Genomic DNA, 14,691 nt, shown 5'->3' with positions numbered 1-14,691 from the left:
GATGGCCAACTGGCTTCCTCAGACCAAAACTCTCTTACTCTAGATGATATGAGACGTCTTATAGACTCAGGTGTTGGACTCGCTCCCTACCCAGCGGTTGAGAAAGCAATGGCGAAGCTGCAAGAGCTCCTTACTGTATCGGAACACTGGGATGACAAAGCCAGAAATCTGATAAAGGCCAGGTAGAAGCTAAATCTTAGTGTTGCATTTTGTAGATCCATGAGCTGTTTAAGATGGAAATAGTTGGCCTTGCTTCTGAAGGGGCTCCCTTTTGTTCATCTGGTTCACAACATGAAGGCAAAACTTGTGCCATCCAGAAAGGAAACGGATGGAGAAGGGGGATGAGTGACCGAGCAATTTTAAATGTTGGTGTTGATTTGCAGCGCTTGTGGTGCTCCACTATCGTTGTGCAAGTTCTCCTTTCACCCCAAGGAAGGGTTATAGGACACCTCTTCCTTTCTACCTCCTTCTGTCCCCCAGTGTCAGGCTGGAGGATGCATGTCCACATGGAGCTTGGGTATATATCACCAACTGGTAAAATTTTATTATATGGACTGTTTCTAACATCGAGGAGACTTTTCCAGACAAGTTGGTGCAGGGGGAGAAGGAAATAAGCCAAATACATCCTTAGTGAGAAAAATTTTGTTGGTTGTTGCTTTGACCTTCTGATTTATAAAGTAAAAAGGGGGATCCCGCACAGTCGTCTTAAAGTTTACAAAGGTGGCACAAACTTGTATGCAAGGCTTCTTCCCTCGGGATTCCTGATCTTTTTATTTTTTTATTTTTTAAACTTTTCCCTCAGCCTTGCAATTACACAAGCATTTGAGTGTTCCTTACTCATTAGTACCATAGTATTTTAAAATGGTAACTTCATAGAGCACAGAACTGAATAAGTTTGGGTTTACCCTCCAAAGTAGAGATGCAGTTGAGTTTGTACTTTCTAAAACATGAGAATCAAATTCTGAAATACGGAAGAGCCATCTCCACTCTTCACAGAATCCCAGACTGGCAGGGGCTGGAAGGGCCCTCAGGAGCTCACCCAGTGCCACCCCCCTGCTCAAGCAGGCTCACCCAGAGCAGGGGGCACAGGACAGCGTCCAGGTGGAACCTTCTAGTGTGGAATCTCTTAGTTGGTACCGTTCTGAGGTTCAGGGAGGATCCAAGGGTCTATGATTGAAAAGTTAATGAATGTTAAATATCCCTTAAGCCCAAATGTGTGAATATTGGAAAAACAGACAAGAGATTCTGTACTATTTTTAGCATTTCTAGTAGGAGTCTATAGCAAGCAAATTTCTAAAAGCGTTCCTGCATTGCTAATGCCCTGGCTGTGCAGGGAACATCTCTAGTGCTGGACATAATGTCATTATCTGGTGTAACCCTTCGGTTTTAAGACGCCAAATGAGTAGAAGAACCCCAGTGGTGTCACCGTATTTTACATCCTGAGATGTTTTGTTTACGTAGACCACGACAGTCACTGAGCAGTCTTGTAGCAGCAGTGAAAGAAATAGAGGAGATCCCAGCCTATCTCCCAAACGGCGTCGCGCTGAAAGACGCGGTACAGAAGGCCAAAGACTGGCTGCAGGAAGTGGAAGCTCTGCAGGTACGTAACCCGCGCCCTTGGCGGCTCGCGGAGCGGCAGTACCCGCTGTCAGGTTGACAGAGCCCCGCTGCTGCGAGTGCTCGGTGCTTCAGCATCCCGCTGAATTAATGCTTAATCTACAACGTCTGTCGCCTTGGGCGCGGTGCATGTGTTAGGGTCTGTGCTGCTGGCTTTGCCTCTTTCTGGACCTGATTTGTATTCCTTCAGCTCTGCAATTAACTGGCTGCAATAAAATCTATAAAGGTGCTATTAACAAAAATCTAAGGTTAATAAGGTATTACACTATGGAGCTTCACCCGAGGGTGCTCAGTCGCTAATAACAATGATCGCGTTACCTGGTAATCACGTTTTTGTGTACCGTTCTGAAGATGAAAGACGACGACTGTCTTTGTAGGATTCTTATGAAGAATCCTTCTTGTTAAGTAAGGTTAAATGTTTTGCTTGCTGGTGGAAGTCACTTTGCTAAGACGTTCCAACCGCTGTCCCAACTTAAAGGAACGTGTCTTATTTTCAGCGAGGGCTTTTGTAACATCAGCAAAGCTCAAGAACAGCTGTACTGTAAAAGATAATCATCATCTCACTGCACTCCTGGGGCATGTGGTATGGAGCAGGTGGCACAGTCAAAGTCCTGTGTGCTGACTCTTGAATAAATAAATCTCCTAAAGTATTTAAGTCTCCAACAATATCTCTTCACAGCCTTCATTTGCTTGGCTAAACAAGTAATTTTCCTCTAGCATCTTCTAAAAACAAAAAAAACAACCCAGGATTTCCTGATCCAGGAATATTCCTGATGAGGCAAGTGTCCCAGCCTTGTATTTTCTCCAGTTCTGGACCATGCCTCAGGTCCTGTACTGCAGGTAACATCTCGCCAAGATCTGATGATACGAGGATATTAATCCTTACTGGTTGTGGAATCACCTCTTCTGAGGCCCCACAGCACTCATTTGCTGTTTCCACAGCTGTATCGTTAGTGGTACCTCAGAGGTCCTGTGATTGAGGGCTATTCCTTCGTTTGTTAACCACTAAGCGTGGCCAATCTCAAGATTGTTTCTTGTTCTATTCCTGTGCCATCAGCCTTTGATTTCATAGACTAAAATACTTGTAATTTTATAGTAGTTCTGTTGGAATTTTGAAGTGGAAGTTCCTTGGTTTCTTCTTTTTCCTTCCTCATCTCTTCACCCTCTTCCATTTTTTTGAGGCTCCTTCCAGCTTTGTGTGATTTCTGTTTCCATGTTGACACTGAAATAAGTCTTCAACTGAGCAAAAAGCTGATGGCAGAGACCAAAAACCAGAGCCTTCTAAACAAAAAGACCTGTACAAGTTTTCACCTTGGCTTCTAGTGCTTCCCTCCTGAACCTTTTTTTTTTTTTTTTTTAACCTTTCCGACAGTTTTATTTGTGGTCCCAGTTTCCTTTCCTGTGTGTTTAGGTTCTTTGTTTCTTTACAGTTCAGTAGCAGCTTAATTCTCCCCTCTTCTTCCTTCCTGCTTCCCCTCTCCGTTAGCCCGATCTCCTGGGCAGCCAGCCGCCGTGCTCGTTCAAGCCCAGGCGAGCAATCGTAGCCTGGACCCCCTCTTTGAAGTGGTTCATGGCTCAGCCGTGAGGGGTCAGTGGGGCTGCACAGGGGAGGAAAGGGTGGGACTGGACAGCCCCCATTTCATATTTTTATCTAAGTTTCCAAATACTGTTCTAAATTTTCATTTCTCCTCATGATTTTTCCATAAAGTGAACTCCGATCTGACTTAGTATTATTTTCAAGCCTATCTGAACTAAATTGGGCTTTTAATGAAAACTTCTTTTGAGTCAAGAACCTTTTATTTAAAAAAATAATTGTCCTGGGCTTTAAAATTTTGAAGGAACAAAGTTGTTGTAATACTAACTCTTGTTTGAGGGCTGTCTTAAGAGGGCATAAGCGAATTGGCCTTGGCATTTGTGAATTTCTTGGTTTGGATTCTGAAATCCTGCCTGCTGAATAAGGAGAAATGTGTCTGTACGTGCCAAGAATTTTTGCTTCAGTTCTGCAAAGGTTTCCGTAAACGCCTGCAGTCGTTGTGACTTGCAGGGAGTTCTTGGTATCAGTGCTTTGAGGTTTGCTGGCGGTGTTGGGGTCGTTCAGGATGAATGGTTCTCGAGTCCCACGTCAGTGCCCGTTTCAGAAATTGCCTCTCAGCGCTGCTTTGCTGCTGGAGCTCCCGGAATGGGGCTGCCGTAGGCGCAGGGGGCTGAGTGAATGGACAGAGCTCGCTTCCCAGTGGCACGTTGGATACTTGAGACGGTTCCTTGCTCTTGGCGTGCCGGGGGCTGGCTTACGCTTGCTTTCTGGGTCTGCCTTAAGATTATTTTGACTTTCTGCTGTGAATGCAGATTGTTGGATTGGGAGTCTGCTTATATTGTTGGCAGTCTTTTTTTTTTCTTCCTTTCTTTCTTTTTAAACTGTCATTTCATAAATGTATTCCTTCCCCCCCAACCCCCAGGTGTTTTGTTAGTTTTATCTGTGTACTTAATGACCAGAGCACGAGAAACACAAATGTTGGAATAACAGCTATGGAGGCGACTGAAGGCTCTAAGCAGTAAATTCTTTTTTACAAGCTCTCCCCTCAGTTGATCTAAGTGACTTGCTGTGATTCATGGCCCTGGTTTGTCTCATGTACATCAAGCATTTTTTTAATTTATAATCTGGCAGGTTGGGGGACGTGTGCCTGTACTGGACACACTGGTGGAACTTGTCACAAGAGGTCGATCCATTCCCGTGCATCTGGACTACCTGCCGAGGCTGGAGTCCTTGGTGTCGGAAGTCCAAGCGTGGAAGGAGTGTGCAGCCAACACGTTTCTGTGCGAGAACTCCCCCTATTCTCTGCTGGAGGTAAGAGATCTCAGCCCTGGAGGAGACCACAGCAAAAGCACATCTGACTTACAGCATTAACTCACGAAATAGCAGGAAATATTAAGTATATTTGCAGAATTGTTTTAGGATTATATCACTTTAACATAATTTTTATTAGATTCATCTATGCTTTCAACGATAATTTTAAACTTTTAAAACACTCAAGGCTTAGCTATGCTTTCTCTATTCCTTTTAATCAGTGGCTAATGAGAGCATGCTGTGCCACAGCCTGACATTTTCAGTATGAATATGGGAATGTCGACAGATTTGTGGCACTGAATTTACTTCCGTGCATCAGGCTGCAGCCGCTGGTGCAGGTTCGCACCCACTTCACCCCCCTCAGCGTGGTGACAGCCAGCCCTTACGGTTGGGCTGTGGTAAGGGTGAGGCTGTAGCTGCTTTAGCTGGTGCTCCAAGTTTGCTGCTGCACGTGCGTCAGCACCTACACCAGCACCTGCGCTGAGCCCCTCCTACCCCGAGCCCTCCTCTCTCCGTTAGGGCAGGCGGGAATGCAGGGCAGCCCCTGGAATCATCTACTGTTTTCCTGGGCTTGCAGCTTAAATCCTGTGGAGAATCCCAGAATCCCAGCATGGCCGGGGTTGGCAGGGCCCTGGGGAGCTCACCCAGTGCCACCCCCCTGCCCAAGCAGGCTCACCCAGAGCAGGGGGCACAGGACAGCGTCCAGGCGGGGGTTGAAGATCTCCAGAGAAGGAGACTCCACAGCCCCCCTGGGCAGCCTGGGCCAGGGCTCGGGCACCCTCCAAGTCAAGAAGTTCTTCCTCACGTTCAACTGGAACCTCTTCTGCTTCAGGTTGTGCCCATGGCCCCTTGTCCTGGTGCTGGGCACCACTGGGAAGAGTCTGGCTCTGTCCTGGTGACCCCCACCCTGAAGAGGAGTGGAGGCTGCTCAGCACATCAGCTGTCTCTATGCCAGCAGTTTAGATGAAAGGTGGAGGTGTTTGCAGTCTGCCTGTTTATAAAATTGAATTTTTAACCTTCCAGCTCTTCCCATTTTCCAGATAACCTCATCCTAGTCCCCCAAATCTTTGATGGAAAAAAATGGAGGAATCCCTGTTCTAACCAGTCCTGTGTTGGTTGTGTTAGGGCAGAATGAGTGCGTTTAAAATGTTGTGGACAAACCTGCTTTTCTGTCCCCCAGGTGCTATGTCCCCGGTGTGATATTGGAATGCTGAATCTGAAGAGAAAGCAGAAGAAGTTGAAGGAGCCAGTGCCAAGCGGAAAGAAGAAAAGCACGAAGCTAGAGACTCTGAGTGACTTGGAAAGAGCTCTCTCCGAGAGCAAAGATACTGCGTCTGCGGTATGTGCCTTAAGGCGTTTTTCAGACTGGAGTTTCTCCTAAGTTCTTTGAGTCTTTGTTTATGTTTGCCTCTCATGCAGGAGTGTTCTCTCCTGCTCTTTTCTGCTTGCTATGGTGTTCTGCAGAAGAACTTCTAGGACTGCGCTTTTCCATGCTTGCTTCAGACTTCCCAAAATTGCTTTTAGTGGAATAAACGTGTGTTGTTCTTGTGCATGAAGTAGCCTTACAGTTTGCCAGGCAATGTCCGTAGCCTAACAAAGTGCAGGAAAATAAAAAAATTGAGACCCTTTTTCCCCCACCATACCAGAACCTTATTAAAGATAGAACAGGGGTTTCCCGAGTCCGATCCTTTCAAAGAACACACTAACCCAACACCACTTACAATTAAAACAAATGCCACAAATAATTAAAGAAAGCCTCATGCCTTGTGAAGTCAATAAAACTGTTCTGGATGGAGCAGGCGTAGTCGCTGGTGGTAGTGCTTCATCCCAAAAGGCCTATTTGAGAGCCGGCACCAGGGCCAGGTGAAGCCATGTCCCACGATTAATGAGGAGCAGTAGACTGGCGCAGGTTGAGTGTAATTGCCCCTTTAGGTATGGGACATTTTAAGGTTTAACCTATGGCAACGACTTGAAGCCCATGCTTCAGTTTTGGCCTCCCTGGTCTGGAAATCCAGGCTTACAGAGTGCGTCCCTGCGAGCGCTGTAATGAGGAGAGACTGGGGCCTCTGAATCGCACGCCCTTCTCTCGGCTGGGTAATCTCTCGGTAACGGCTGGGGCAGTGCAAGAGGAGGGCACTCACGTGGGCTGCACCCGGGAAAATGCATTCATTTACCGTGGCAGCTTTTGCTTCTGACATGTGAGGGGAGCAAGAATCTTCCTACAGAGGAGCTGTGGATGCTTTCACGGCCCGGAGCTGTAGCTGCAGTGCTCAGCGCCCGTGCGTCCCTACTGTAGTGCTGCGCCCGCGTCCCGTCTGCCCACGCAGTTGCCTGATTTTTGTGTAGCCGGTTTTTTCTCCAGTCATCGCATTTCAAAGCCATGGTGCGTGAAATAACTGGTTGGTATAGATTTATAAACCCTCCTGTATACATTTATTTTTTGTATACATAATAAAATGCATAGAATTTATTAGTTGTGGCTGCTACTGATAGCCTTTATGAAACTGAAATGTATTGCTATCTTTAATAGCAGCTAATGCTAAAGATTCCTGGAAAAAAGGGTCATGAGCAGGTGTAGGAAGGGCAAACACCACATTTGGGAGTACACCCGAATTTCACGTGGTGTTCACAAACCCCAGAGCGAGTACATAGGTCAGGGTACGGCCCCGTGCGGGTGCAGGGTGGGTGTCAGAGATGCTTTTGTGTCTCTGAAAACTGCCCAGGTAGGTTTTATGATTACACAGAGTCAGACTGCAGTACACAGAGACGTGTTCAGAGCGGAGTTACCTGCCAGCCAAACCTGTGCTTGTTTCAGAATTTCAGCTGCTTTAATGAAGGTAATGGTTTTGTAGTACAAAGCATGAAAGATTGGGAACAGAGAGGAAGGGGGGTAGGAGGTTATTTTTTGCAAAGGACTAAGCTTTGTATCTCTGGGTCTGAGGAGAAAACAGAAGGAAACTGAAGTCACATCACTGCACATCCTCTAACTGCTTTGCTTCAAACTTTCAAAGCTTTCAAAGCCTTGTAGGCGTACAGGGCCGAGGAGCTTCTTGGCGATCTGACGTACTCGCTGGCATATCTGAAGAGTGTGAAGGTGCAGAGGTCACCCTGGTTCTGATGAGTAATGTTCCTTCCGAGATTACATCCCTTTCTCTGAACTCCCTTTTAGATGGCTACGCTTGGGGAAGCCCGATTAAAGGAGATGGAAGCGTTGCGTTCTCTGCGAGCAGCGAACGAAGGGAAGGTGCTGTCGAGCGAAGAGGATGCGGAACTGAAAGTCTGTCTGTGCCAGAAGGAGCCGGCCGCTCCGATGATACAGTGTGAACTCTGCAGAGGGTTCTTCCATACCGGCTGTGTTTCAGTGCCCAACGTTTTGCAGGGACCTCGTGTGTGGCTCTGTCCACACTGTCATCGATCAGAAAAGCCACCTTTAGAAAAGATCTTGCCGTTGCTGGCCTCCTTGCAGCGTATCCGTGTGAGGCTTCCTGAGGGGGATGCCTTACGGTATATGATCGAGAGAACTGTGAACTGGCAGCACAGAGCACAACAAATGTTATATTCAGGGAATCTAAAACTTATACAAGACAAAGTTGGCTCAGGATTATTGTACAACAGATGGCAAGCCACAGCAGGGCAGTTGCCAGAGACAAACAAGGTGAGGCTGAGCTGCTTCTGGGTTTGCTGGCGGTGAGAGGTGTGTGGTCAGCAAGAACAGTCTGTAACGCCTCTCTGGGGTCTGGGCTCGTTGTATCTGCATGCAGATACTGGCGGGGCAGACTGTTCATGTGTGGCTTTACGGATAGAAGGAGTTTGGGTTCTGCCTTGACAGTCAGCCAGGATGTGTGTGTCCTCCAGCAGCAGCTTCGTGTTGTCCTTCTGCTGGGGGCCTGGGAACAATCACCCCTGAAGGGCCCATTTTGCCTTCTCCTCCCAGCTCCTGCGCTCTAATGTGATGCTATTAACGGCAGAGTTGCTGAAGCTATTGTTTCTAGGGTGCTTAGTATTCAATTAGTCTTTATGTTCTTTTCTTACAACTATTTCAGTATAGTTTAAGTGATGAGAATTAGTAACAGAGGGACAAACTGCTGGGCATGCTACCAGCTTAGCTCTCTGATGAGGTTGTTTTCAACAGGGTATCTTCATCCATTACCGCTCCTTCTCATCACTCACCCTAAAACTCCCAAGCTGAATATTCTGCTAATATTACCAAGTTAAGCTACAGCAACTGGTTCAGCTGTGGTCTTGGGGGACTTTCAGACTTCCTCCGGTAAAGATCTTTCAGCAAAAAGCACAAGGAATGTGGGGAAATGGGTTTAGCATTTCTAGTTTTCCTGAGATAATAAATGCAGAAGAAAAATCTCAAATTCAAGGTTGTGCAGCATAAAGAACATAAAACATCCCGAAATGAAATGCACTCTGCTGCTTTTATTTGTGATTGAAACACCCTGGTTGTGCTGGTCCAGCCCTGTTACAGGGGGTCTGTGTGCTTGTGTTTTCTCGCTCAGCTATGTTAAAACATCAAGTGTGCCACGCGCACTCAGCGAGGAACGGTGGCTGCTTCTCTGGTAACTCAGCTGTACCAAGCTGCTTGTGCTGACCAAATTTTTCAAATAGGCAAGCTTGGTTTTAGAAATTAAAACTATGTTTAGGTATCTAAGAGAATTTTTCTGATAATTCAGGTTTGAAAGTATCTTTTTACTAGACCAACTACTGTAGTTGAAAAAAAACTGGGCAAGATTTTGGGCATATAAGTTGATGTTTGGGCCAGAAATGGAAACAGTAAGCTTAGTTTTTATTAGCTCAGCGTGGTGCCGTGGGGTTCCTCCGACCTGAGCAGGCTAACCATTTCTGTGTGCTCAGTAAACCTCCTAAATCAGGGAACTGCAGCAGAACTAGTTCAGGTCCTTGTGACCGCATTTCCCAAACCAGAAGTCCCTGGGAAGCTCGGTGGAAGAGCATCTGACCGTGTGCGTCAGCTTGGCTCCCTCGCCGTGCCCGAGCTAAGGAGCCTTCCTGGAGCCAGCGGCACCGAGGGCAGGTCGGAGGGGGCCTCCGGAGCCATCTCAGCACAGGTGCTGAGCTAAAACTTCGGTCTCAATGGATTTGAGGTGGTTCTTTGGTGAATCCAGTGTCTCAGCATTGCTCTCCTGTCCTGGAACAATTTTGTTTTCCCTATTACCTGGGGTAATCCAGCATTCTCATTCCCCCAGAGAAGCTCGTAGCAGTAACCGCTGGAGTTGGGCTTTGGCACTGGCCAAAGTGAAGAATGTGGAGCATTTAGATGAGTTCAAAAAATTCACTTGAAAAACAGCTGTGAGAACTGATGAGAGCCAGATTTTGAAAGGGGCCCAGACACTTGAATTAGTGAGGCAGACGGTATTTTGGAAGGCATCTGGTGAGACGCTGACATTCCTGAGTCCAAAACTGCCACTTGCTGGCTCGCCTACGCGGCCTCCGCATACGTAAGCGCACGTTTTGCCATCGGCACGTCTCCTGTGCGTGCCGAGGTGGAGAGAAGTGCTTCAAAACAGTTTGGTGTCTCATTGGATCAGGGCAGTGAGAAATCACTTCTGTGTTGTGGACAAAAGGAGGAAACTGTAATGTTTGCCCAGAGTCCACGCTAGAGCCGAAGCCCTCGCTTCCACGAGCCGGGGGTTATCCCCGCTGTGACTCTGCCCGTGTTGTCTCCGTTCCACGGGCTCGGTTCTCCCCTGGTGGAGCGTGCTGCAGCACGCGCTGGGGCTCCTTTCTGACCTCTGTGGAAATGATCATTTGCAGCTAAGAATTCTGGCAATAAAGTTGGTTTTGCCTATGTCCAGGTGTAGGAGGAAGGATTTGGGTGTATTAGATTGAAAGTTCGTAGAAATAGGAGATTTAAGCAATCGTAAGAGAAACAAGTTCTGATTCTATTGCAGTTATTTGACACTTCAAAACTACGTGTTTAGTGAAAATACCTATGCCTTATGTTTTGGTTTGTTTTCTAGGTTTCCCAGACGATTGGAGCTATGTCATTCTCCATGCCTCACGACTGGGATAACAGAACCATATATTTACATTCTCCATTTTCTACAGGACAGCACTGCATCCCACTCCATGGTTTGTAATTTTCACTTTAATTTTATTTTATTTTCCTTTTTCCCCCCTGTGTCTGGTGGAGAAGAGATGGCTTCCTGGTCAACAGGAGATGGCTGAGGCACGTAGGCATGTGACTGCAGTACGCCTGGTTGCTTCTCCATCCCCTCAGCAGCTTTGGAACTTAATGTACAGCTTTGGCAGAGGGGTAAATTTCTCAACAATACAACTTTCCCACATGCAAGGAAAAGATGTGGCGCAGTAGAAGAGGTATCAGCCGGGAGCTGGCCCCTTCCCATGTGCACAGCGGGCTGTGGCCAGCCAAAAGGCTGCAGGAGGGGACCTGGATGGGAGAGGAGCGGGGAGGGGAGAGGGCATTGAAACTGTAGGAGCTGGATGGGAACAACTCAAGGAAGTAGTGCTGGAGGCCACTGGGTACTTAATCCATAGGACACGAGTCCACATAAGTTTTGCTGCAGCACAACTGTCACGGAGTCGCAGAGACTCGAGTTCTCTTGGCTGCTGTGGCTGCTGCCGTGCCCCAGGTCACTCAGCGCAGGTTCTGTGTGCTTCCTCGGACTTTGTGTTCGCTGGACTGACACAGACATGCTATGAATTGCATCATTTTACGACTGTAAAAGAAGCTATTGATCATTTCTTTCCTCCTGATGTGTAATGCTCCAGGGACACAGGTCTAGCTTTATCCGTGCAGCTTAAGTCCATACTAATTTTACACAAGACACTTACTTCCATTTAACGTTGCAGTTAAAATCAAACAGGACAGCCCTTTGTACAGCCAGCTTTAGCTGTCAGGCCATATTTGAGTTGCACTGAATGCTGTATTAAACAGCTGATACCTATGCAGTGATTTTGACTGCCCCTAGCTGCGACTGTTTCAAAAGCCCAGTGCAGGTTTGGGAAGCTGGATAGCAGCAGTGGGTGGTGACTGGGCAGCAGGACTCAGCTGCGCAAGGCTCATCCTCTCAGCTTTTCTTCCTCTCCTCTCTTGGCTTCCTGTATGGATTTCACTCAGTTTGTTCGTCTTACCCACTTGATACGTAGCGAGGGGATCCTCACACTTCGTGCAGCTTCAGAAGCAGGAGAAATTGCCAAGGATGATGGCAATTGCTTATCCTTGAGCCAGCAAGGAATGTAAGCCTGGAAGGGTACAGAGCCACAGTGCAGTAACTTCTGTGCAAGCCTTTATCTCTTTAATCCTGCTGTTAAAAATGAGCAGTGAAGAGGGAACAGATAAGGGTTAATTCGTACAGTTGCAGATTTTTAAAGGTCTCTCACAAGCTGCTTTTTTAATGTGCTACCAGAGAAGAATTTTCGTTATCTGTGCAGTTCTCGTCAGTGCTGACACTGAAGAATTCCTTTTCTCCTCTCTCCCTGTATTTCGTAATAGTCGTTAGCACAGAGCTGGATGAGCTGATGATGGAAGCCCAGCTGCTACAGGTTTCTCTGCCTGAAATACAGGAGCTGTACCAGATCCTGTTCACAAAGCAAAGCCCTGTCTTGCAGACGGAGCAGAGGTCATCCGTGGGACCCGCGAGTGAAAAGGCAAGTGTCTGCCAGCAGCGGTGAGGTGGGGGGCGCTGGAGTAGAGGCTCTGCCTGAACCCATAAGCTTTACCAAGAGGTTTGTCTGTGTGTCTTCCATGAAAATACATTTTCCTTGTTCAAAAGGGGTCAAGAAGTTGATAACAAATTTGTTACAAGCTATCGAATATAACTTGTGGCCTAATGCGTTTTTGCAATTTGAATCTGGGTTTTTTTTATGGTCACTCTCTGTATTTTAAAAGCATCTATCCTAAATTGACTCTTGTCCCGTGTGGAAGCTTTCTGAGAGAGCTGCCACTGAAGCAGTGGACTCAGAGCCAGGAAATGAGAATCTTTTCTTCATAAATTCCGTCACCGGAATGTGACCCTATCCTCTGCTCCCCTTCCACATCCCGTTCTGCTGAAAAGGCACCGCTCGGCCAAACGCTGCGCTTTTACTTAAGCCTGTTCCTCAAAGCAGGGCCTGTAATAGCAGGATAATGAGCGTTAGTTGCGTACTTAATGATTTTGCCAAAATATCTTTCCACTAGAATGAGTGTTGCCGAGGAAAAAAGGATGGAATTAGTTACATGGAGAGAAAACTAAAGCGGCGTTTTGAGAGGGAGAGCTTCTATGATGAGAAGAGAGCAAGAGTAAAAAAAATGAGAACACCCAAAAAGAAGAAGCTGAAACTGAATCACTCCAAGGATCTCTGCGCTAACAAACTGGAGCGAGAGCGGGAGCGTCTCTTTGAGCTGCAGCGTCCCACTGAAAGCCACTTGCTTCCCTCAGACCTGTCCTTCTCTGAGCAGGAGGACTCTGAGGATGAAGATGCCATCTGCCCTGCCGTGAATTGTCTCCAGCCTGAGGGAGATGAGGTCAGTAGAGGCAGACCCGCTGCGGTGTGCCGAGCACTGGGATGTGGGGCATTCAGCTACAGAAGTACTTGAGGCACATAGTAACCCCGAGACAGCGTCTGCCGCTGCCGGGACGCGTTTAGTGACGATCCTTGCCCCCTTCTCCAGGAGCAGCCGTGCTGCTGGGACTGGGGAAGGCAGGTGGGCGTCGAAACGTCTGCATGGAGTTGGAAGGAGGAGGTGGGGCTGTGCAGACACCGTGTTCATATCTGCTCTTGAAATAAGGGTGTAGATGGGCTTTGTGGGTTGCAGCCTCTCTGTGGCTGGGGGCAGCGCCCTGGAGCTGTGCGCAGGCCCATCCGTACGGGCAAACGGAGAAGCGGGGCAGCCCCCGGTGCCTGGGAGGGCCGTGGTGATGTTGCCACCCACAGTCTTGCTGTAGGTGGGAAAGCACGGGAGGGGTAAGGGAAGCTGTGCCCTTCTCTCGGCTTCAGAGGAGCTGGACTGCGGGAGTCCAGAGACCAGGGAGCCCGAGTCGAACGTCCAGCATGAGCCAGCTGTAGAATGGGACGTTTTGCACTCGTTATGTGCCCCAAAGTGACTAATGACTGCTGTGTTTGCTTGGTCCTTCTCTGAACACCAGCGTGTCTGTTCTTCCTTAGGTGGACTGGGTCCAGTGTGATGGCAGCTGCAACCAGTGGTTCCACCAGGTGTGTGTGGGCATCTCTCCAGAGATGGCGGAGAAGGAGGACTACATCTGCATCAGCTGCACTGGGAAGGACTCTCAATATAGGAAGTAAAACTCCCCATAAACCATTCAGGACTTGAGTAAAGAAGGTTACCAGAGTTTTCCAATAAAGCCACAGGGGCTGGTTTAAGAACCAGGTTGCAAATGGTGCTACTTCTATCCTTATGGGATCATTTTCCAGAACTCGAAACAATTTTTGACACTTTTGTATTTTCCCTTGATCTGTTTGTGGTTGTTGAGGTTTGAGATGCTGACTGTTTAGCAGGGGTTTCCACCAATTTGGAAGGCATTTGAAACGTGCACCTTTTATTGTACAGCATTAAATTACCTCTCTGGGATTGACCAGCGTATTTAATTCAGCTTGGTTTAGGTGCAAAAAAACCCTGCACCATTGAATTTTCCAATAAATCCTCTTTTGAGGAAATCCCTGTTTACTCTGTTAACTCTTTGGAGACTTTAGTTTTTTTCCACTTTGTTTTTAGTAGACTAGGTTTATTTATCTGAGCAATAACTTCTATGTCTGGTTTCAGTGACTGGAATGACAATTCTGAGCAGAGTGTTGCTTCTAGCATTGGTTGATGTACAGAAAGCAAATGTTAGATCCTAGTGTCACTGATGGCCCAGTGATGTAGAAGACAGGAAAAAAAAAAAAAGGTCTGTAAAGTAATTGCCACAGCTGTATTTTGGCTTTCTCCTTTTTTGGGTAGCTTGTATCAAATGTTGCAGTTTATATTGTGGAATAAACCCCTCGTTATGTTATAAAATTAAATGTTGGTGTTTTTAGAGAGCTTGAAATGCAGTTTCATTTCCCTCTGGATCGATACTGATTGCATTGATAGGTTCTTTTATTCAAGAGAAATCCATCTTTAAAAAAAGAAATGCAAAAGCCACAATATTTTCCTGCCTTACTCCTATATTCGGGTTTGGAAGGAGAAGGCAGGTCAAAACCTTATTCAAAAAAACCCCAAACCAAACCTTTTTCAAGTCTTTTGCAACACTTTTTCCAAAACT

The 14,691-nt window shown here is 47.1% G+C and overlaps 1 protein-coding gene across 1 annotated transcript in view; it reads left to right on the top strand.

The window, feature by feature from the left end:
- The window catches only part of KDM5B (lysine demethylase 5B), a 48,281-nt gene extending 33,862 nt beyond the window's left edge, over positions 1–14,419 (top strand). The window contains exons 20-27 of the mRNA XM_035889742.1: positions 1,462–1,600; positions 4,283–4,462; positions 5,643–5,801; positions 7,632–8,117; positions 10,447–10,558; positions 11,943–12,097; positions 12,627–12,953; positions 13,595–14,419. Coding sequence (XP_035745635.1) covers positions 1,462–1,600; positions 4,283–4,462; positions 5,643–5,801; positions 7,632–8,117; positions 10,447–10,558; positions 11,943–12,097; positions 12,627–12,953; positions 13,595–13,732 — 1,696 coding nt within the window. The 3' untranslated portion in view covers positions 13,733–14,419. The remainder of the gene's footprint in view (positions 1–1,461; positions 1,601–4,282; positions 4,463–5,642; positions 5,802–7,631; positions 8,118–10,446; positions 10,559–11,942; positions 12,098–12,626; positions 12,954–13,594) is intronic.
- The last annotated feature ends 272 nt before the right edge of the window (positions 14,420–14,691 follow it).

This window comes from Egretta garzetta, unplaced genomic scaffold, assembly GCF_000687185.1.
Source record: "Egretta garzetta isolate BGI_Z169 unplaced genomic scaffold, ASM68718v1 scaffold202, whole genome shotgun sequence".
NCBI lineage: Eukaryota > Metazoa > Chordata > Aves > Pelecaniformes > Ardeidae > Egretta > Egretta garzetta.
The sequence above is the reverse complement of the archived record's forward strand: the minus strand, read 5'-3'. Positions and strand labels throughout refer to the sequence as shown.